Here is a 15723-nt window from a genome sequence, read left to right as displayed (position 1 = left end):
GGCAAGAAGGAACCTTTCACCCCCTCTCCATGCTCAAGGCTTTCTCACACCCATCCTTCTGATTGCACATCCATTGCTCCACCCCCCTTGTCCAAGCTGCAGGCGACTGCATCGGTGTTTCACAAGCACCCACCTTGGCTCTGCATGGGAAAGTGTGTAACTGGGTGCCACATGAAACCATGTGGGGTGGGGAATGTGGGGCAGAGGCACCCGGCACGCAGGCATATGCTTGCTGCATGCACAGGGAAGCAGCGGGAGCTGCTGGTGGCAACCACCACGATAACTGAGGGTGCTGGAGAAGGTGCTTTTGGGGTAATGGTTGGACGTGATGAGCTTAAAGGTCTTTTCCAACCTGGTTGATTCCACGAGTCTAAGGTCTCCCCACAAGCTGGACCCTGCTTGGGATAACGGCCAGGACCCAATGGCAGCGCTGGTGCTGCTGGAGGAGGAGCAGGGACACAACCTCAGTGTGTCCCCAAGCAAGACCAAAACCAAACTCAAACCCAGGGAGGAGGAATTGCCTTTATTCAGGGGGTTCCCAGATACGCATTGAATCGGGAGCTCAGGAATGTGCTGGTGATGCCGGATCCCTTCCTGCCTTTAGCACATCCCCATCTCAGGCTTTCTGGGCAGGCTCGGGCTGGTACTGGGCAAAGATGCGGTCGGAGATGGCAGATGGCATGTAGCTGATGGGGATGTAGAACAGTTTGGCATCCCACCCCACGGCGTAGCGGGTGCGAGGGTAGCGGCTGGTCAGTGCGTGCTCCATGCAGCCCGTCACCAGCGACAGGTTGGGGTTGCACACATCCTTCATGCTCCTGATTGATTCCAGAACTGTGGAAGCAGAAGGTGCCGCTCAGGCTCAGAGCCTCAAGCAATGGGATGATGGGGTGGTGGGACCACTCTCTTGTGCATCCCTTAAGCTTCGGGTGAGGTACTTACACTGCTTCAAGTAGTTTTCCCCATAATCCGCTTTGACTTGCTCCGGGAGCTTCTCCCAAGCAGCAAGAAAATGCTTCTCTGAGTTCTCAACAGAGGTGATGCTCGTCCGGAAGTACCCCGGCTCGATGACACTGATCTTCACCCCAAAGCTGTTCATCTCAAGCCTGGAAGGAATCGAGCCCTGTGGCAGCACCCGCTGCTCATGCCGGGGGTCCAGAGCGGAGCCCAACCACCCCAATGGACCCAGCACGAGGCTGGATGGGCCGAGGCCAAAGCAAACCTTGTTTGCCCGGGATGAGGCAAGGTCCAACAGGGGAGGCTCAGTGCCAGGGCAGGCAGTGCCAGCCAGCACGGCCACAGCCTCCTGCGCTGTGGCAATGAAATCAAAGCCCTGCCAAGTCCTTTTGCTTTCCCTCACTTGGGGCTGCCTCTGAGTGCGCTTGGCTGAAGGTAGAGCAGAGGCTGGCAGCGGCAGGGAAGGGGTGAGAGATCCCTCCTATGGGCCCCAAGCCCTGTAGCTACGGCACGAGCTCAACCTGGCTGCACCAGGAACGGGTTTGGCAGATGGATGCGCTGCCAGCCGAAGAGCCCATGGAGGCAAATGGGGACGTTGGGGCAGTGTCTTTGGTGCTGGACTTACCGGAGACTGTCGGAAAAGGCTTCCACCCCGAACTTGGAGACGCAGTACCCCCCACCGAAGAAGGCGATGCGGCCCATCACACTGGCCACATTGACCAGCCGGCCCCGCGCCCGCCGCAGCAGGGGCAGGACGCTCAGCGTCACCTCGATGAGGCCGATCAGGTTGACATTGATCACTTTGAGGAAGTCGTCCTTGGTCAGCCACTCGTTGGGGCAGGTGGGGACGGCGATGCCCGCGTTGTTCACCAGCCCCCAGAGCCCTGCGGAAGAGCGGGGATGGGGTGAGCCGGTCCCTACCCCACACCCCGGTACAGGAGGGTTTAATCCGGTGGTGCTGCCCCACCTCGGTCACCCACATGCTCCTTGACCCATGCGGCGGCGGCGGCGATGCTCTGGCTGGAGGTGACATCCAGGGACAGGGTCTGCAGCCGCGGGGAGGTGGCCGCCCGCAGCGCCGCAGCCCCCGGCTCGGTCAGACACCCAGCGATCACCCGCAGGCCCCGCGCATCCAACTGCCGCGCCAGCAGGTTCCCGAAGCCGCTGTCGCAGCCCGTGATGAGCACGAACTTCTCCGTGAGCCCCGGCACCGTCTGGCGCTCCCGGTACCAGCGCCGCAGCAGGAACAGCCCCACCAGCGCTGCCGCCACGAACAGCCACATCCTCGCACGGACACGCAGAAGCGCAAGCGGGAGCGTGCTGCGCCAGGGGCCTCTCACAGAACTTTCGCCCCACCGGGGCTCCGCCGTTAATGATTAATTACCTCGGGACCGACGTAATTAATTACTGGGTGCTCAAGCCGCTGCTCCCCCTGCCCCAGCCCGGCCCATTCTCGCCCCGGGTCATTCCTGCCGGCTCAGCATGGCCCCATGCGGCCGTGGGGGTAATCGTTAACCCGGAACGGGGCAGCCTCCGGGGGTTGCAGCACCCACCCGTGCGCTGCCGCCCCGGGACCCCCTCCCCCGGACCCCCCCCCCGCCCCGAGCACCCCCGGACCCTCCGGTGCTTCGCTTCTCCCCCCGCCCCAACGCGACCTGAGCCGCTGCGGTCCCCGCTGCACCCCCGCCCCTCCACGTCGGGGCCGGACTACAGCTCCCGGCGGCCCCCGGGCGCCGCTTCCCGCCGCTTCCCGCCCGCTATGGCGCGGTTCGAACCCGCGGCGCTGCCCGACCTGCTCCCGGTGTTCTACCGGCGGCTCTTCCCGCACGGCGCCTACGGCCGCTGGCTCGGCTACGGCGGCGGTGAGCGGGGCTGCGGGACCGGGTCCCGGGGGCTCCGATACTGGGTCGGGGGCTGCGGTATTGGGTCGTGGGCTGCGGGACCGCGTCCCGGGCCTGCGGGGCCGGGTCTGGGGCTGCGGGACCGGGTCGGAGGCTCCGATACCGGGTCCCTGGGGCTGCGGGAACGGGTCCTTGGGGCTCCGATACCGGGTCGGGGGCTGCGGGACCGGGTCGGGGGCTCCGATACTGGGTCGGGGGCTGCGGTATCAGGTCGGGGGCTGCGGGACCGGGTCGAGGGCTCCGATACTGGGTCGGGGCTGTGATACCGGCTCAGAGGCTCTGGTACCGGCCAGGGGTACCCCCCAACCATCCCGCCTCCCCCCCCGCAGTGGTGAAGAACTACTTCCAGCTGCGGGAGTTCTCCTTCACGCTGCGGGACGATGTCTATGTGCGGTTCCAGTCCTTCGGCAGCCCCCAGGAGCTGGAGCGGGAGCTGCAGAAAACCAACCCCTACAAGATCGACATCGGCGCCGTCTACTCGCACCGGGTGAGTCCTGATCCGGACACCCCAACCGGGAGCACGGCCCTGGGGGTCCTTGAGCCCATTCCCATCCCATCCCGCAGCCCAACCAGCACAACACGGTGCACTTGGGAGCCTTCCAGCCGCAGGAGAAGGAGCTGGTCTTTGACATCGACATGACGGACTACGACGATGTCCGGACGTGCTGCAGGTTCCCAGCAGAAGCTGGAATAGCTGGAGGGGGATAAAGGGGGGTGCAGGGGCAGGGGGTGCAGCCTGACCCATTGCTCTCTGCCCACAGCTCGGCCGATATCTGCTCCAAGTGCTGGACCCTTATGACCATCGCCGTGCGCATCATTGACCGCGCGCTCGTGGGTGAGGGTCTTGGGGACCCCTCATGCACCCAGACCATGCTTTGCCCCACAACCAGGGGCCGGGGCAGCGCTCCCATGGATGTGCTGCTGCCCAGTGGGGTTTGGTTGGGAATGGCGCATCCCAACGCTCCCGCTGTCCCCTCCATAGAGGACCTGGGCATGAAGCATCGCCTATGGGTGTACTCGGGCCGGAGGGGTGTCCACTGCTGGGTGTGTGACGATGCTGTGCGCAAGTGGTCCCCAGCGCTGCGGGCGGCCACCGTGGAGTACTTGACCCTGGTGAAGGTGGGTGCGTGGGGGGCCAAGCACCCCCTCATTGCCCCCCAACCCGCTGACGACACTGTCCCCCCAGGGTGGAGCGGAGACTGTGAAGAAGGTGAATGTCTCCGAGCCTGTCCACCCCTTCATCAGGTCGGTTGGGGTTCCCCTTGCCTGGCCCTGCTGGGTGCTGAGCGGTGCTGAGCCTCTTCCCTGCCCCACAGGCGCTCGGTTGGTGTGGTGGAGAAGTACTTTGAGACCTATGCGCTGGTGGGACAGGACATCCTGGGCAGCCCGGAGAGCTGGGACAAGGTGCTGGCCCTCATCCCGGAGGATATCCTTCCTATAGAGGCTGCAGGGAGGGTCCGAGCAGGGGGTACTCGGGCATCGGAACGGGGTGCCCGGAGGAGCTGTGGCTGCCCCATCCCTGGCAGCGTTGGAGCAACCTGCTCTAGTGGAAGGTGTCCCTGCCCGTGGAACTGGATGAGCTTTAATTAAGGTCCTTCCCAACCCAATTCCATGGTTCTAACACTGTCCGTGACCAGCCTTGACCCTCCCCACAGCACCGTGAGCCGCTGCAGGCTGAGTTCCCCAAGAAGCGGGACTCGGTGCAGCGCTGGGAGCTGCTGAAGGGCCGGATGGAGCGGACACGGGTGAGTGTGTGTCCCCCCCCATCAAAGGGACACGGGGACGGGCACCAGCGCCCACCCCACTGCCCCGGCCCCACGGGTATGTCCCCGCAGAGGGCGGCAGCGACCGGGAAGGGCGTCGGGTGCTACGCGGACTGGGAGGTGATGCTGCAGTTCTGCTTCCCCCGCCTCGACATCAACGTCAGCAAAGGGGTCGGGCACCTCCTGAAGAGCCCCTTCAGCGTCCACCCCAAAACGGGTGGGTCTGGCGGGCGGTGGGGACGGCACCCCATAGGGACAGTGACCCCATAGGGACGGCACTCCATGGGGATGGCACCCCATAGGAACGGCACTCCATGGGGGTGGCACCCCACAGGGACAGTGACCCCATAGGGACGGCACTCCATGGGGATGGCACCCCATAGGAACAGCACCGTATAGGGACAGCACTCCATGGGGATGGCATCCCATGGGGACGGCACCCCATAGGGACAGCACTCCATGAGGATGGCACCCCATAGGGACAGCGACCCCATAGGAATGGTACTCCATGGGGATGGCACTCCATAGGGACAGCGACCCCATAGGGACGGCACTCCATGGGGATGGTACCCCATAGGGACGGCACTCCATGGGGATGGCACCCCATAGCAACGGCACCCTATAGGGGCAGCACTCCATGGGGATGGCATCCCATGGGGACGGCACCCCATAGGGGCAGCACTCCATGGGGATGGCATCCAATGGGGATGGCACCCTATAGGAACAGCAGCCCATAGGGACAGCACTCCATGGGATGGCATTCCATGGGGATGGCATCCCATGGGGATGGCACCCTATAGGAACAGCACTCCATAGGGACAGCAGCCCATAGGGACAGCACTCCATGGGGACAGCAGCCCCATGGGGTGACTCCTCTCTCTTACAGGTCGCATTTCGGTGCCGCTGGATCTGCAGAAGCTCGACCAGTTTGACCCATTCACTGTCCCCACCATCAGGTACGTGATGAACGGTGGGACCCGGCTGTGCCCGCAGCCCCCCATCATGTCCCATCATAGAATCAATCGGGTTGGAAAAGACCTTTAAGACCATCAAGTCCTTGCCCGCAGCTCCCTGTGCCATGAGCTGGATGCGGCCGGTGCGGCCGAGGAGCAGGAGGATGGTTCAGAGACGGAGCCAAAGCGCCGTGCGCGGGGTGAGTGTGACCGGGGGCACTGGGGGGGGGTCCCCATTGCTCCTGCTCAGCGCCCCACATCCTCCAGACTACAAGAGGACGAGCCTGGCGCCCTACGTGCGGCTCTTCGAGCACTTCGTGGAGGAGATGGAGCGCGCCCGGCGGGGAGAGATGCTCCGGAGGAGCGGTGGGTGCCACCGAGGGGCTGCGGCTGAATGGGAGCTGAGTGGGACCCGGAATGGGAGCTGGAATGGGAGCCCCAATGGGAGCCCCAATGGGAGCCAAATGAGACATGAATGGGACCCCACATGGGAGCCTCAATGGGACCTGAATGGGACCCGGAATGGGAGTCTGAATGGGACCGGGAATGGGAGCCTGAATGGGATCCAAATGAGACGTGAATGGGACCCCGCATGGGAGCCTCAATGGGACCTGGAATGGGAGCCCCAGTGGGAGCCTGAATGGGACCCCAATGGGAGCCCCAATGGGAGCCTGAATGGGAGCCGAATGGGACCCCGCATGGGAGCCTCAATGGGACCTGGAATGGGAGCTGGAATGGGAACTGGAATGGGAGCCAGTTCCCATTCCTTCAGTGGGAGCCTGAATGGGACCCGAATGGGAGCCTGAATGGGACTGGGAACAGGAGCCAAATGGGAGCCTATAAAACTGGCTCCCTATAGCTCCCTATAGCCTATAAAAGTGGCTATAAAACTCAGTTTCTCCTCTTTGCAGACCTACAGGGAGACTTCTGAGGCCTCTGCCATCGTCCCCTCCGGTGCCTGGAGCAGGGACCCGGTGCCTGGAGCACCCAGCGGGGTCTCTGCCCCACTCCCCGCAGCCCCACACGGACCCTTCTCTGTGTTTGTACCTTTTTCTATGCAAAGAACATTAAATGTCCCCATTCACCGTGTGCCTGCGCCCGGGACCTGCTTCTCCCTTGGGGCTCTGGGGCTGCTGCTCCCCATACCCTGCCCTATAGCGGGGCTCCGGCCCCATAGCGCGGGTCCCAGCCTCACACCGGGGCCCGGAACGGAGGAGCCCGGAACGGAGGAGCGCGGTGGCCGAACCGGGCCGAGCCGCGCTGCCCCGTACCCCGGATGCGCTCATCCTCCCGGAAGTCCCTCATCCAGCCGCTCGTTCTCTTTCCGCCGCCATCTTGGACCCTGCTCCCAGCACAGTGAGTCCCGCCGCCGCCATCGGGCACCATCCGCCTCCATCCGCCGCTCCGGGGCCGCTGCGGGAGCCGACAGCCCCTGGCGGGCCTCGCCCGGGCCTGCCGGGAGGGAGGGTGGCGGTGTCCGGGTTGAGGCCGCCGCTGGGGCCGTGATCGCGCCGGGCAGGCCGAAGGGGACGGGAGGGGCGGGAGGAGGCGGCCCGTAGCGGGGTCTCCGGTAGCGGCGGGCAGGAGCCCCGGGGCTGTGCGGCCCCCGGCCACGGTGCCTTCTCCTTCTCCCTAGAAATGCCCGGCGAAGCGACAGAAACCGTCCCGGCCACCGAGCAGGAGCTGCCGCAGCCGCAGGCGGAGACAGGTGAGGCCGGGCCGGGGGGGGGGGACGGACACGGGACACGACGGCACCGGGACACGGCCCCTGGTCGGTGTTACCGGGGGGAGGCGACCCCCGGGGGCTGCTCGTTGCTGGTTGTGTTCGGGCGGTTGTTTCGCACCCAGAAGCGGTTGTTGGAGCGGGGGTGAAGTCACCCCCCCCCCCGTGTCCCAGCCCCCTCGGGTGTGTGTTCCCCTTGTGGAGTGGTTGGAGCCATGGGAAGGGGGTGGCACATCCCGGGGTTAAGGAGCCCTTTGGGCGCTGGAAGCGGTGGGATGTGGGAAGGTGACTCGTGGCTCCGTGTTGGAATGTCGCGGCGGGACCAGGGCTCAGGCTCCAGCCTGTTGCGCCGCCTGGCTCCATCGGAGGTTCCCCCCGTGCTGTGGGTGCTGTTGGCCAAAGCTCCCCCTGGGTCTGTTGCATCCCTGCTGTGGGAATACACCCTGGAATGCTTCAGGCTCGGGGAAGCTGCTCATGGAAAAGGACCTGCATTGATGGAGCAGCCAAGAAGCCCCCAGCATCCTGGCCTGGCTCAGCACCAGTGCGGCAGCAGGGCCAGGGCAGTGACTGTCCCCCTGTGCTGGGCACTGGTGAGGCTGCACCTCGAATCCTGGGTCAGTTCTGGGCCCCTCACTGCAAGAGAGACATTGAGGTGCTGGAGCGGGGCCAGAGAAGGGCCCCGGAGCTGGTGCAGGGCCTGGAGCACAAGTGTGATGAGGAACGGCTGAGGGACCTGGGGGGTTTAGTCTGGAGAAGAGAAGGCTCAGGGGGGCCTTCTCGCTCTCTGCAACTGCCTGACAGGAGGATGGAGCCAGGAGGGGGCTGGTCTCTGCTCCCAAGGGGTGGGACAAGAGGAACCAGCCTCAAGCTGCGCCAGGGGAGGTTTAGATGGAGCTGAGGAACAATTCCTTCCCCAGAGGGTGCTCAGGCATTGGAACAGGCTGCCCAGGGCAGGGCTGGAGTCACCGGCCCTACAAGTGCTCACACACCGTGTGCCCGAGGCCTCAGTGCCGTGGGTCAGGGGTGGCCTTGGCAGTGCTTGATGGACTTGATGCTCTTAAAGCTCTTTCCCCCCCCGGTTGATTCCATGGTTCTCCCCGTGACCGGGCGCTGTCACCCGGTGCCACCCAAACCCCGCAGCAAGCGGGGTCTGGCTGAAGGGGCTGTTGGATTTGGGGCTCAGGAGGGAATGTGGTGCTGAGTGACGGCTCTTGCTGTGGCAGCTGCAGTGCTGAGCGCAGGGACCTGCTGTGCTCTTGGGCTCCCTCCAGGCATCGCTGGCATTCCGGCGCTGGGGCCACTTCCCGGCATCCTCCCCATTCCCAGATGGGGGCATCCTCAAAGGGTGCTGGGGGGCGGTGAAGGAGCTTTCCAGAGGAGGCTGTTGCCTGTGCAGGGCTCGGGACCAGCACAGCTCTTGGCAGTGGTTGTTGCTCCTTCTTGGAGCAGGTTCCCCGGAGCAGGACGTGTCCTGGTGCCTCTTGGCTCCGGGCAGGTTCCCACCTCTTCCCACCGGGATAGGCTGGGGAAATGACTAAGACACAATGACATCAGGACATGGAGCCGGTGGAGCGAGGCCAGAGGAGGCCTCCGGGATGAGCAGGGGCTGGAGCAGCTCCCAAATGGAGCCAGGTTGGGAACATTGGGGCTGGAGAAGAGCCTCAGAGCAGCTTCCAGGGTCTGGAGGGGGCTACAAGGATGCTGGGGAGGGACCTTCGTCAGGGACCGGAGCGATGGGACAAGGGGTGATGGGTTCAAACTGGACCAGGGGAGGTTGAGGTTGGAGATAAGGAAGTTCCTCTGGAATGGCTTGAACGGGGAAGCTGCGGCTGCCCCATCCCTGACAGTGTTCAAGGCCGGGCTGGAGCAACCTGCTCCATGTGAGGTGTCCCTGCCCATGGCAGGACGCTGGAGCTGGATGATCTTGAGCTCCTTTTCCAGCCCAAACCACAGGGAGGCTTTGAGGCTTCCACACACGCGTTGCTGCTCCAGGTAGTAGCGAGGTGAGGATGTGCTGGGGCTGCGTGCGTGGGGCTGGGCAGGTTCCACCCTCCCCAGCAGCACCAGTGCTGGTCCCACTGGTCAGACTGGCTGCTCTGCCGGCCTCTCCCAGAGCACTTCCCTCTGATCACCGGCCGGTGTTGGGAATGCTGTTGGGAATGCCGGGCTCTCAGAGTGAAGGGAGCCGGATGCTCCGTCACTTCTCTTAACACCGTGTTGTTCTCACCCCGCAGCCCCTGTCCCTGCTCCTGCCCCAGCGCCAGGTACTGGGGACCCTCTTTAACCCCTTGTGTGGCACCTTAACCGGAGTTTGCTGTTTGGGGGGGGCAGGGGGTGCAGTTACATTAACCCTTAACAGCCTGCGGGGGGGGGCAGGTCACTGCATGGAGCCAGGATTCGGGATCCTGTGTCCCACAGGGCTGGAGGGGGCTCTGCCAGAGCATTAGATTGGACTTGGATTCCAATCCTCAGTGGATCCTTGTCCCTCCCCAGCCCAGGATGGGATTTCCCAGCCCCTGGAGCAGCGCTGGGGGTCTGGCCAGGCCTCCATGGAGCTTGTGGCAACCCCTTTGGGAGGGAAGAGCCAAGGGCAGAGCCCAGCGTTCCCGGTGTTCAGTGCCAGGCTTTGAGTGGGGGAACCTGGGGGGGGGCAGAACTGATCCTGGCCTCGGGGTTTGGGTGCTGCTGCTCCTGTGCTGGTTCCTAGAAGGGGATGAAGGTCCCGTCTGTGCTGGTGCATTGGGTGATGCTCCTTTGCTGGGGGGGGGCTGAGGCCATGCTGCTTCTCCCCCCCATGCTCCCTTCTCTCATGGGTTCACTCTCTTTCTCTCCTGTAGCTGTTCCTCACGCTGCTCCCTCCCCAGCCCAGGCTCTCCCAGCAGAGCTGCCCAGTCCCACCACTGCTCTGCTGGCCCCCCCGGGCCCCCGGCCTCCCATTTCCCCCCCTGTGGTCCCGGCTGCGGCCATCCCCGTGTTCTCTGTCCCCCCCCAGCTCCCTGCCCCAGCTCTGCCGGGCCCGGTCACCGTTCCCCCTCCTCCAGCTCAGCCGGCCCCAGCATCTCCAGGGCCTGCCCCAGTTAACCCAGTACCTCCAGTGGCCCCTGCCCTGGCTGCTGCCGTCACAGTGCCCCCCTCCGTGAGGCCTGCTTCTCCCCCCCCAGCGCTCTCCTCCTCTGTCAAAGCTGCCCCCTCCGCCACCCCCCCGAGCCCCACGGCCCCTCTCCCACCACCCCTTTCCCTTCCCCTTGTGCCATCAACCCCGCCGGTGTCCCCCCCTTTCCTGCCTGCTCCCACTGTGCCCCCCAAGGCTGCAGCTTGTCCCCAGGGCCCGGCCCCCCCTCCCGCCATCCTGGCTGCCCCCAGGGCCCCATTGTCACCCCCTGGGGTGTCACCGGGGCGTCCTGCTGCTGCCCCAGCCCCTGGTGCTCCGCTCTCTCCATCGGTTCCAGTCGCTCCTTCTCCTGCCCCGGTGGCTCCGGTTCCTGCCTCCGTGGCTGCAGCAGCTCCTGCTCTGTCCGTGCCCTCTCTGGGACCTGCCACGTCTCCCCCAGGGCCACCACCAGCAGCTGCAGTGAGTCCCGTGTCCCCAGCGGCACCCGCTGCGCCCCCGGCCTCTGTCACACCGGCGGTGGCAGCTCTGCCTGCGGCTAAAGCGGCTCCCGGGAGCCTGCTCCCTGCTCCCGCAGCCCCAGCAAAGGCAGCTCCTGCTGCCCCTCCTGCAGCCAAAGCAGCTCCTGGGAGCCCAGTCCCTGGTCCCTCAGCTCCTGCAGCCCCAGCAAAGGCAGCTCCTGCTGCCCCTCCTGCAGCCAAAGCAGCTCCTGAGAGTCCTGTCCCTGCCACCTCCCTGCCTGTCACCCCTCCAGTGGCAGCTCCTGCCCCTCCTGCAGCCAAAGCAGCTCCTGGGAGCCCGGTCCCTGCTCCCTCAGCTCCTGCAGCCCCAGCAAAGGCAGCTCCTGTGAGCCCTGTCCCTGCTCCCTCAGCTCCAGCAGCTCCTGCCCCTCCTGCAGCCAAAGCAGCTCCTGAGAGCCCTGTTCCTGCTTCACCACCTCCTGCTGCCGCTCCTGCAGCCAAAGCAGCTCCTGGGAGCCTGGTCCCTGCTCCCTCGGCCCCTGCAGCCCCAGCAAAGGCAGCTCCTGTGAGCCCTGTCCCTGCTCCCTCAGCTCCAGCAGCTCCTGCTCCTCCTGCAGCCAAAGCAGCTCCTGAGAGCCCGGTCTCTGCCCTGGCTGCTCCTCCTCCTGCTGCTGCCACGGCAGCTCCATCACCTCCTGCAGCCAAAGCGGCTCCTGTGAGTCCTGTCCCTGCTCCCTCGGCCCCTGCAGCCCCAGCAAAGGCAGCTCCAGCAGCTCCTGCCCCTCCTGCAGCCAAAGCGGCTCCTGTGAGCCCGATCCCTGCTCCCTCAGCCCCTGCAGCCCCAGCAAAGGCAGCTCCAGCAGCTCCTGCCCCTCCTGCAGCCAAAGCGGCTCCTGTGAGCCCGATCCCTGCTCCCTCAGCCCCAGCAAAGGCAGCTCCACCACCTCCAGCCACCCCTCCTGCAGCCAAAGCAGCTCCTGTGAGCCCTGTCCCTGCCACCTCCCTGCCTGTCACCCCTCCAATGGCAGCTCCTGCCCCTCCTGCAGCCAAAGCAGCTCCTGGGAGCCCGGTCCCTGCTCCCTCGGCCCCGGCCACAGCAGCTCCTGCAGCTCCAGCTGCCCCCCCCGCAGCCAAAAAGCCTCCAAAGAGCAGCTCTGCTGCTGCTGCTGCTCCGGTGCCAGCGGCTGCACCAGCTCCAGCCACCCCCCCTGCAGCCAAAGCACCCCCCAAGAGCCCCGGCGCAGCTCCAGGAGCTCCACCTGCACCCCCAGCCCTGGGGGTTCCTGCTGCTCCCCAGAAGCCACCTCCTGATGCCGCTGCTCCCCAGAAAGCAGCGGGTGGCTCTGCCCCTTCTCCTGGTCCCCCCGTGAAGAAGCAGAGCCCCGGTAAGGCCCCCAAGCGCCCATCCCCCTCCAAACCCCCCACCAAAGCCCCCCCGACCATCGACAATGACAACGACGACGACGAGGAGCTGCCCCCCCTGATCCCCCCCGAGCCTCCCGCTGCCGAGCCGCCGGTGCAGCCCATCCTGATGGATCTGTCCCCCCAAGCAGCCGTGGCCCCCCCTGAGGCTCCTGCTCTGGCCAAGCAGCCCGGCCTCAGGAATGACAAGGGTATTTGTCCCCACGGTTTGCCGTGTGCATGGAGTGTCACTGCCTGGATACTAACCCGCAGAGAGGGGGGGCCCGGGCACCCCCATGGCACTTGGTGTGTGTCGGTCTCTACATGGAGGCAGGTTTGAGCCGTGCCGGAGCTGGGGGACAGGGAAGGGACGTGCCCCACGGCCGTGGGGCCGGGGCCTGGCACGGCCCGGTGGCACTAACAGCGTGTGCTCAGGGCACGGTGTGGCTTGTGGCATGGCTCAGCCTGAGCTGGCTTCACACGGAGAGCTGCCACGTGCCTGTCCCGTGGGGTCGTGTCCAGCAGCCGGGCATCCAGACGTGCTCCTTCAGGGTCATTCCCTGTTGAGAAGCTGTGGGAAGGTGCAGCAGGAATCGGGTTTGTTCCCGGCTGTGGCTCCAAGCGCTGCCTGCACCAGTTTGACACCGGATTCACCACGCCGAGTGCGAACCTGAGCACGTGGCTCTTGCTTCTTGCTGCATGAGGTGCATGAAGTGACGTGTGTTTGGTCCGTAGGGTCCGGAACAGAGTCTGACAGCGATGAATCCGTACCAGAGCTCGAAGAGCAAGACTCCACACAGGCCACGACACAGCAGGCACAGGTAGGGCAGGTGGCACGGGGCAGCATCCGTGCCTGCGATCCACCGGGATTGCCGTGCATCCCTCTTCTTCTCTCTCCTTGCAGCTTGCAGCAGCAGCTGAAATAGATGAAGAACCCGTTAGCAAAGCAAAACAGAGCCGGAGTGAAAAGAAAGCACGGAAGGTGAGGTGGGATTCGGGGATGGCTGTTTGGCCCTTTGGGAGCGCAGAGGTTTGTGTGACACCGGCCCCTCTCTGGCTCTCGGGCAAAGGGATGCAAAACCCTTGTGGCTGGGGGGCTCAGGGTGGTGCTGGGAAGTGAGTTCTCTCCCAGGCTCCCGGCTAAAAGCTTGGGAATGCTGCTCTGCAGCAGGAAAGCCGTGTTGGGTGAGGCACAGGTCTCTGGAGAGCGGCTGAGCAGGAGCTGGAGCAGCTCCTGTATGGAGCCAGGCTGAGAACATTGGGGCTGGAGAAGAGAAGCTGCGTGGAGACCTCAGAGCAGCTTCCAGGGGCTGAAGGGGGCCACAGGGATGCTGGGGAGGGACCTTCATCAGGGACTGGAGCGATAGGACAAGGGGTGATGGGTTCAAACTGAAACAGGGGAAGTTCAGGTTGGAGATAAGGAAGTTTTTCCCTGTGAGGGTGCTGGGACACTGGGGTGGGTTGGATGGAGAAGGTTTGGATGCTCCATCCCTGTCCAAGGCCAGGTTGGAGCAACCTGCTCTAGTGGAAGGTGTCCCTGCTCATGGCAGGGGGTTGGAACTGGAGGAGCTTTAAGCTCCTTTCCAACCCAACCCATTCTATGAGCAGACACATTCCTCGGGCTGTTCTGTCTCAGGAACTCCTTTCCCTCACTTCCATTTCTCTCCTGGTTCTTCAGGCAATGTCTAAGCTGGGCCTTCGCCAGGTGACAGGAGTAACCAGAGTCACCATCCGGAAATCCAAGAACATCCTCTTTGTTATCACAAAGCCAGACGTGTACAAGAGTCCTGCTTCAGACACCTACATAGTCTTTGGTGAAGCAAAGGTGACCCGAGCCTGCCCGTTGCTGGTGGCACTGTGCTGGTGGCCACCTCATTGGGCTTCCTCCTTGCCATGTGGGTCATCCTGTGGCAGAGCTGGATGCACTGGGACAATGTGGGGATTGTGGCTCTCTGCGTCCTGCTCTGTCTCACTTGTGCTTCTTCTCTCTGCCAGATTGAAGACCTGTCCCAACAGGCCCAGTTGGCAGCTGCTGAGAAGTTCAAAGTGCAGGGAGAAGCCGTTTCAAACATCCAGGAAAACACACAGACCCCCACGGTGCAGGAGGAGAGTGAGGAGGAAGAGGTGAGCTCCGCAGGGCTGCGGCTTCCCCGGCTGGAGAACAGACCCCACAGCTGGTTATTCCTGTGGTTTGCTTTCCTTCTGCCACGTTTTCCATGGCAAAGGGACAGGGCAGGGTGAGGAGCAGGTCCCCATTGCCCTGGTTTCCCTCCCAGCTTCTCTTGTGTGGGGCCTGGGAGCTTGGAGGAGCTGCCCCGGTCGGGACACTCAGAGAATCCTGGAATGGTTTGGGTTGGAAAGGACCTTAAAGCTCATCCAGCTCCAACCCCCAGGGACACCTTCCACTAGAGCAGTTTGCTCCAAGCCCCTGTGTTCAGCCTGACCTTGAACACTGCCAGGGATGGGGCATCCAAACCTTCTCCATCCAACCCATCCCAGTGTCCCAGCACCCTCACAGGGAAGAACTTCTTCCTTATCTCCAACCTGAGCTTTCCCTGTTTCAGTTTGAACCCATCACCCCTTGTCCTATCGCTCCAGTCCCTGATGGAGGTCCCTCTGTGGCATCCAGTGCAGCCATCCAGGCAATTCCTTACCCACACGGGTCTTTGCCAAGCTGGTTGATTCCATGATTCCCTGATTCTTGGCTCCTTTAGGTTGACGAAACCGGCGTCGAGGTGAAAGACATCGAGCTGGTGATGTCGCAGGCGAACGTGTCCCGAGCAAAGGCCGTCCGTGCCCTCAAGAACAACAGTAACGACATTGTAAATGCCATCATGGTGAGTGCCAGCACCGGGAAGGACCGGGAACGGCTCCTGGTGGGATGGGGACAAGCACCCCGGGGGTGTCCTACTGCCGCCTCCCAACATTCCCTTCTCTCCACAGGAGTTGACGATGTAGCTGTGGGATGGAGGAGCCTTTTTTGGTGTTTCAGAGAAGAGTTCAAATGCATCTACGTTTAAAATTTGTACTATTTCTATCCGGGAATAAAAGTTGTGGCTTATTGTTGGTGAAACCCTCGGAGCTCCCGGTGCCGAGGCCCCAGGGTGGAACCTTCCTCCCGGGAAGATCGGGAAGATCGCAGCCTTGATACCCTGTCCCAAGAGCCCCTTCCCTCCTTTCCTTCCTGTCCCAAAGGACACCGGGCTCCAGCCTGGATGACTCCAGTGCAGGGTGTCACCTCCTTCATCCCCCCGGGCTTCCCTTCGCGGTGGGACAGGGATGGATTGTGGCATCTTCCAGCCGGATCCAAAGGGCTGTGCCGACGGGAATCCTTGGGCGGGGGTGGGCTCTTCCCCTCCTGCCAGCCACAGCTCCGCGGGGCTCTATCTGCAACACTGGCACCTTCCTTGTGCTTTCCCACCCCTATTCCATGAACCCGTGTTTGGGAATAGCTC

General features: G+C 63.8%; 4 protein-coding genes across 11 annotated transcripts; 3 read left to right on the top strand and 1 right to left on the bottom strand.

Moving 5' to 3' along the window:
• Nucleotides 1-497: 497 nt before the first annotated feature.
• LOC115618712 (retinol dehydrogenase 16-like) lies at nt 498-2476 on the bottom strand. Its single transcript, XM_030510537.1, has 4 exons — nt 1925-2476; nt 1583-1841; nt 943-1106; nt 498-834 (listed from the first exon to the last, which is right to left on the bottom strand). Exons 1-4 carry the CDS (start codon nt 2238-2240, stop codon nt 617-619), a joined length of 957 nt encoding a protein of 318 aa, XP_030366397.1. The 5' UTR covers nt 2241-2476; the 3' UTR covers nt 498-616.
• A 215-nt stretch (nt 2477-2691) lies between these two features.
• Nucleotides 2692-15341, top strand: PRIM1 (DNA primase subunit 1). Its single transcript, XM_030510533.1, has 20 exons — nt 2692-2819; nt 3188-3345; nt 3423-3529; nt 3620-3693; nt 3841-3977; nt 4045-4103; nt 4175-4284; nt 4512-4603; nt 4694-4838; nt 5508-5577; nt 5689-5774; nt 5842-5940; nt 6486-6930; nt 7211-7282; nt 13004-13089; nt 13173-13250; nt 13947-14093; nt 14264-14392; nt 14983-15105; nt 15212-15341. Exons 1-13 carry the CDS (start codon nt 2717-2719, stop codon nt 6503-6505), a joined length of 1260 nt encoding a protein of 419 aa, XP_030366393.1. The 5' UTR covers nt 2692-2716; the 3' UTR covers nt 6506-6930; nt 7211-7282; nt 13004-13089; nt 13173-13250; nt 13947-14093; nt 14264-14392; nt 14983-15105; nt 15212-15341.
• On the top strand, nt 6491-15341 carry NACA (nascent polypeptide associated complex subunit alpha). Its single transcript, XM_032920381.1, has 8 exons — nt 6491-6930; nt 7211-7282; nt 13004-13089; nt 13173-13250; nt 13947-14093; nt 14264-14392; nt 14983-15105; nt 15212-15341. The coding sequence occupies exons 1-8, from the start codon at nt 6630-6632 to the stop codon at nt 15224-15226; spliced, it is 951 nt and encodes a 316-aa protein (XP_032776272.1). The 5' UTR covers nt 6491-6629; the 3' UTR covers nt 15227-15341.
• LOC115618703 (basic proline-rich protein-like) lies at nt 9016-12997 on the top strand. 8 transcript variants are annotated; one of them, XM_030510518.1, is made up of 3 exons: nt 9016-10979; nt 11064-11108; nt 11244-12997. In XM_030510518.1, exons 1-3 carry the CDS (start codon nt 10011-10013, stop codon nt 12606-12608), a joined length of 2379 nt encoding a protein of 792 aa, XP_030366378.1. In that variant the 5' UTR covers nt 9016-10010; the 3' UTR covers nt 12609-12997. The 8 variants fall into 8 exon arrangements, with proteins under 8 accessions (XP_030366378.1, XP_030366376.1, XP_030366383.1 ...); XM_030510516.1 differs by having other exon boundaries at nt 11064-12997; XM_030510523.1 differs by having other exon boundaries at nt 9016-11292; nt 11821-12997.
• Nucleotides 15342-15723: the final 382 nt, after the last annotated feature.

This window comes from Strigops habroptila, chromosome 23 (genome assembly GCF_004027225.2).
Source record: "Strigops habroptila isolate Jane chromosome 23, bStrHab1.2.pri, whole genome shotgun sequence".
NCBI lineage: Eukaryota > Metazoa > Chordata > Aves > Psittaciformes > Psittacidae > Strigops > Strigops habroptila.
Note: the sequence above shows the minus strand (reverse complement) of the source record. Positions and strands in the feature narration are given on the sequence as shown.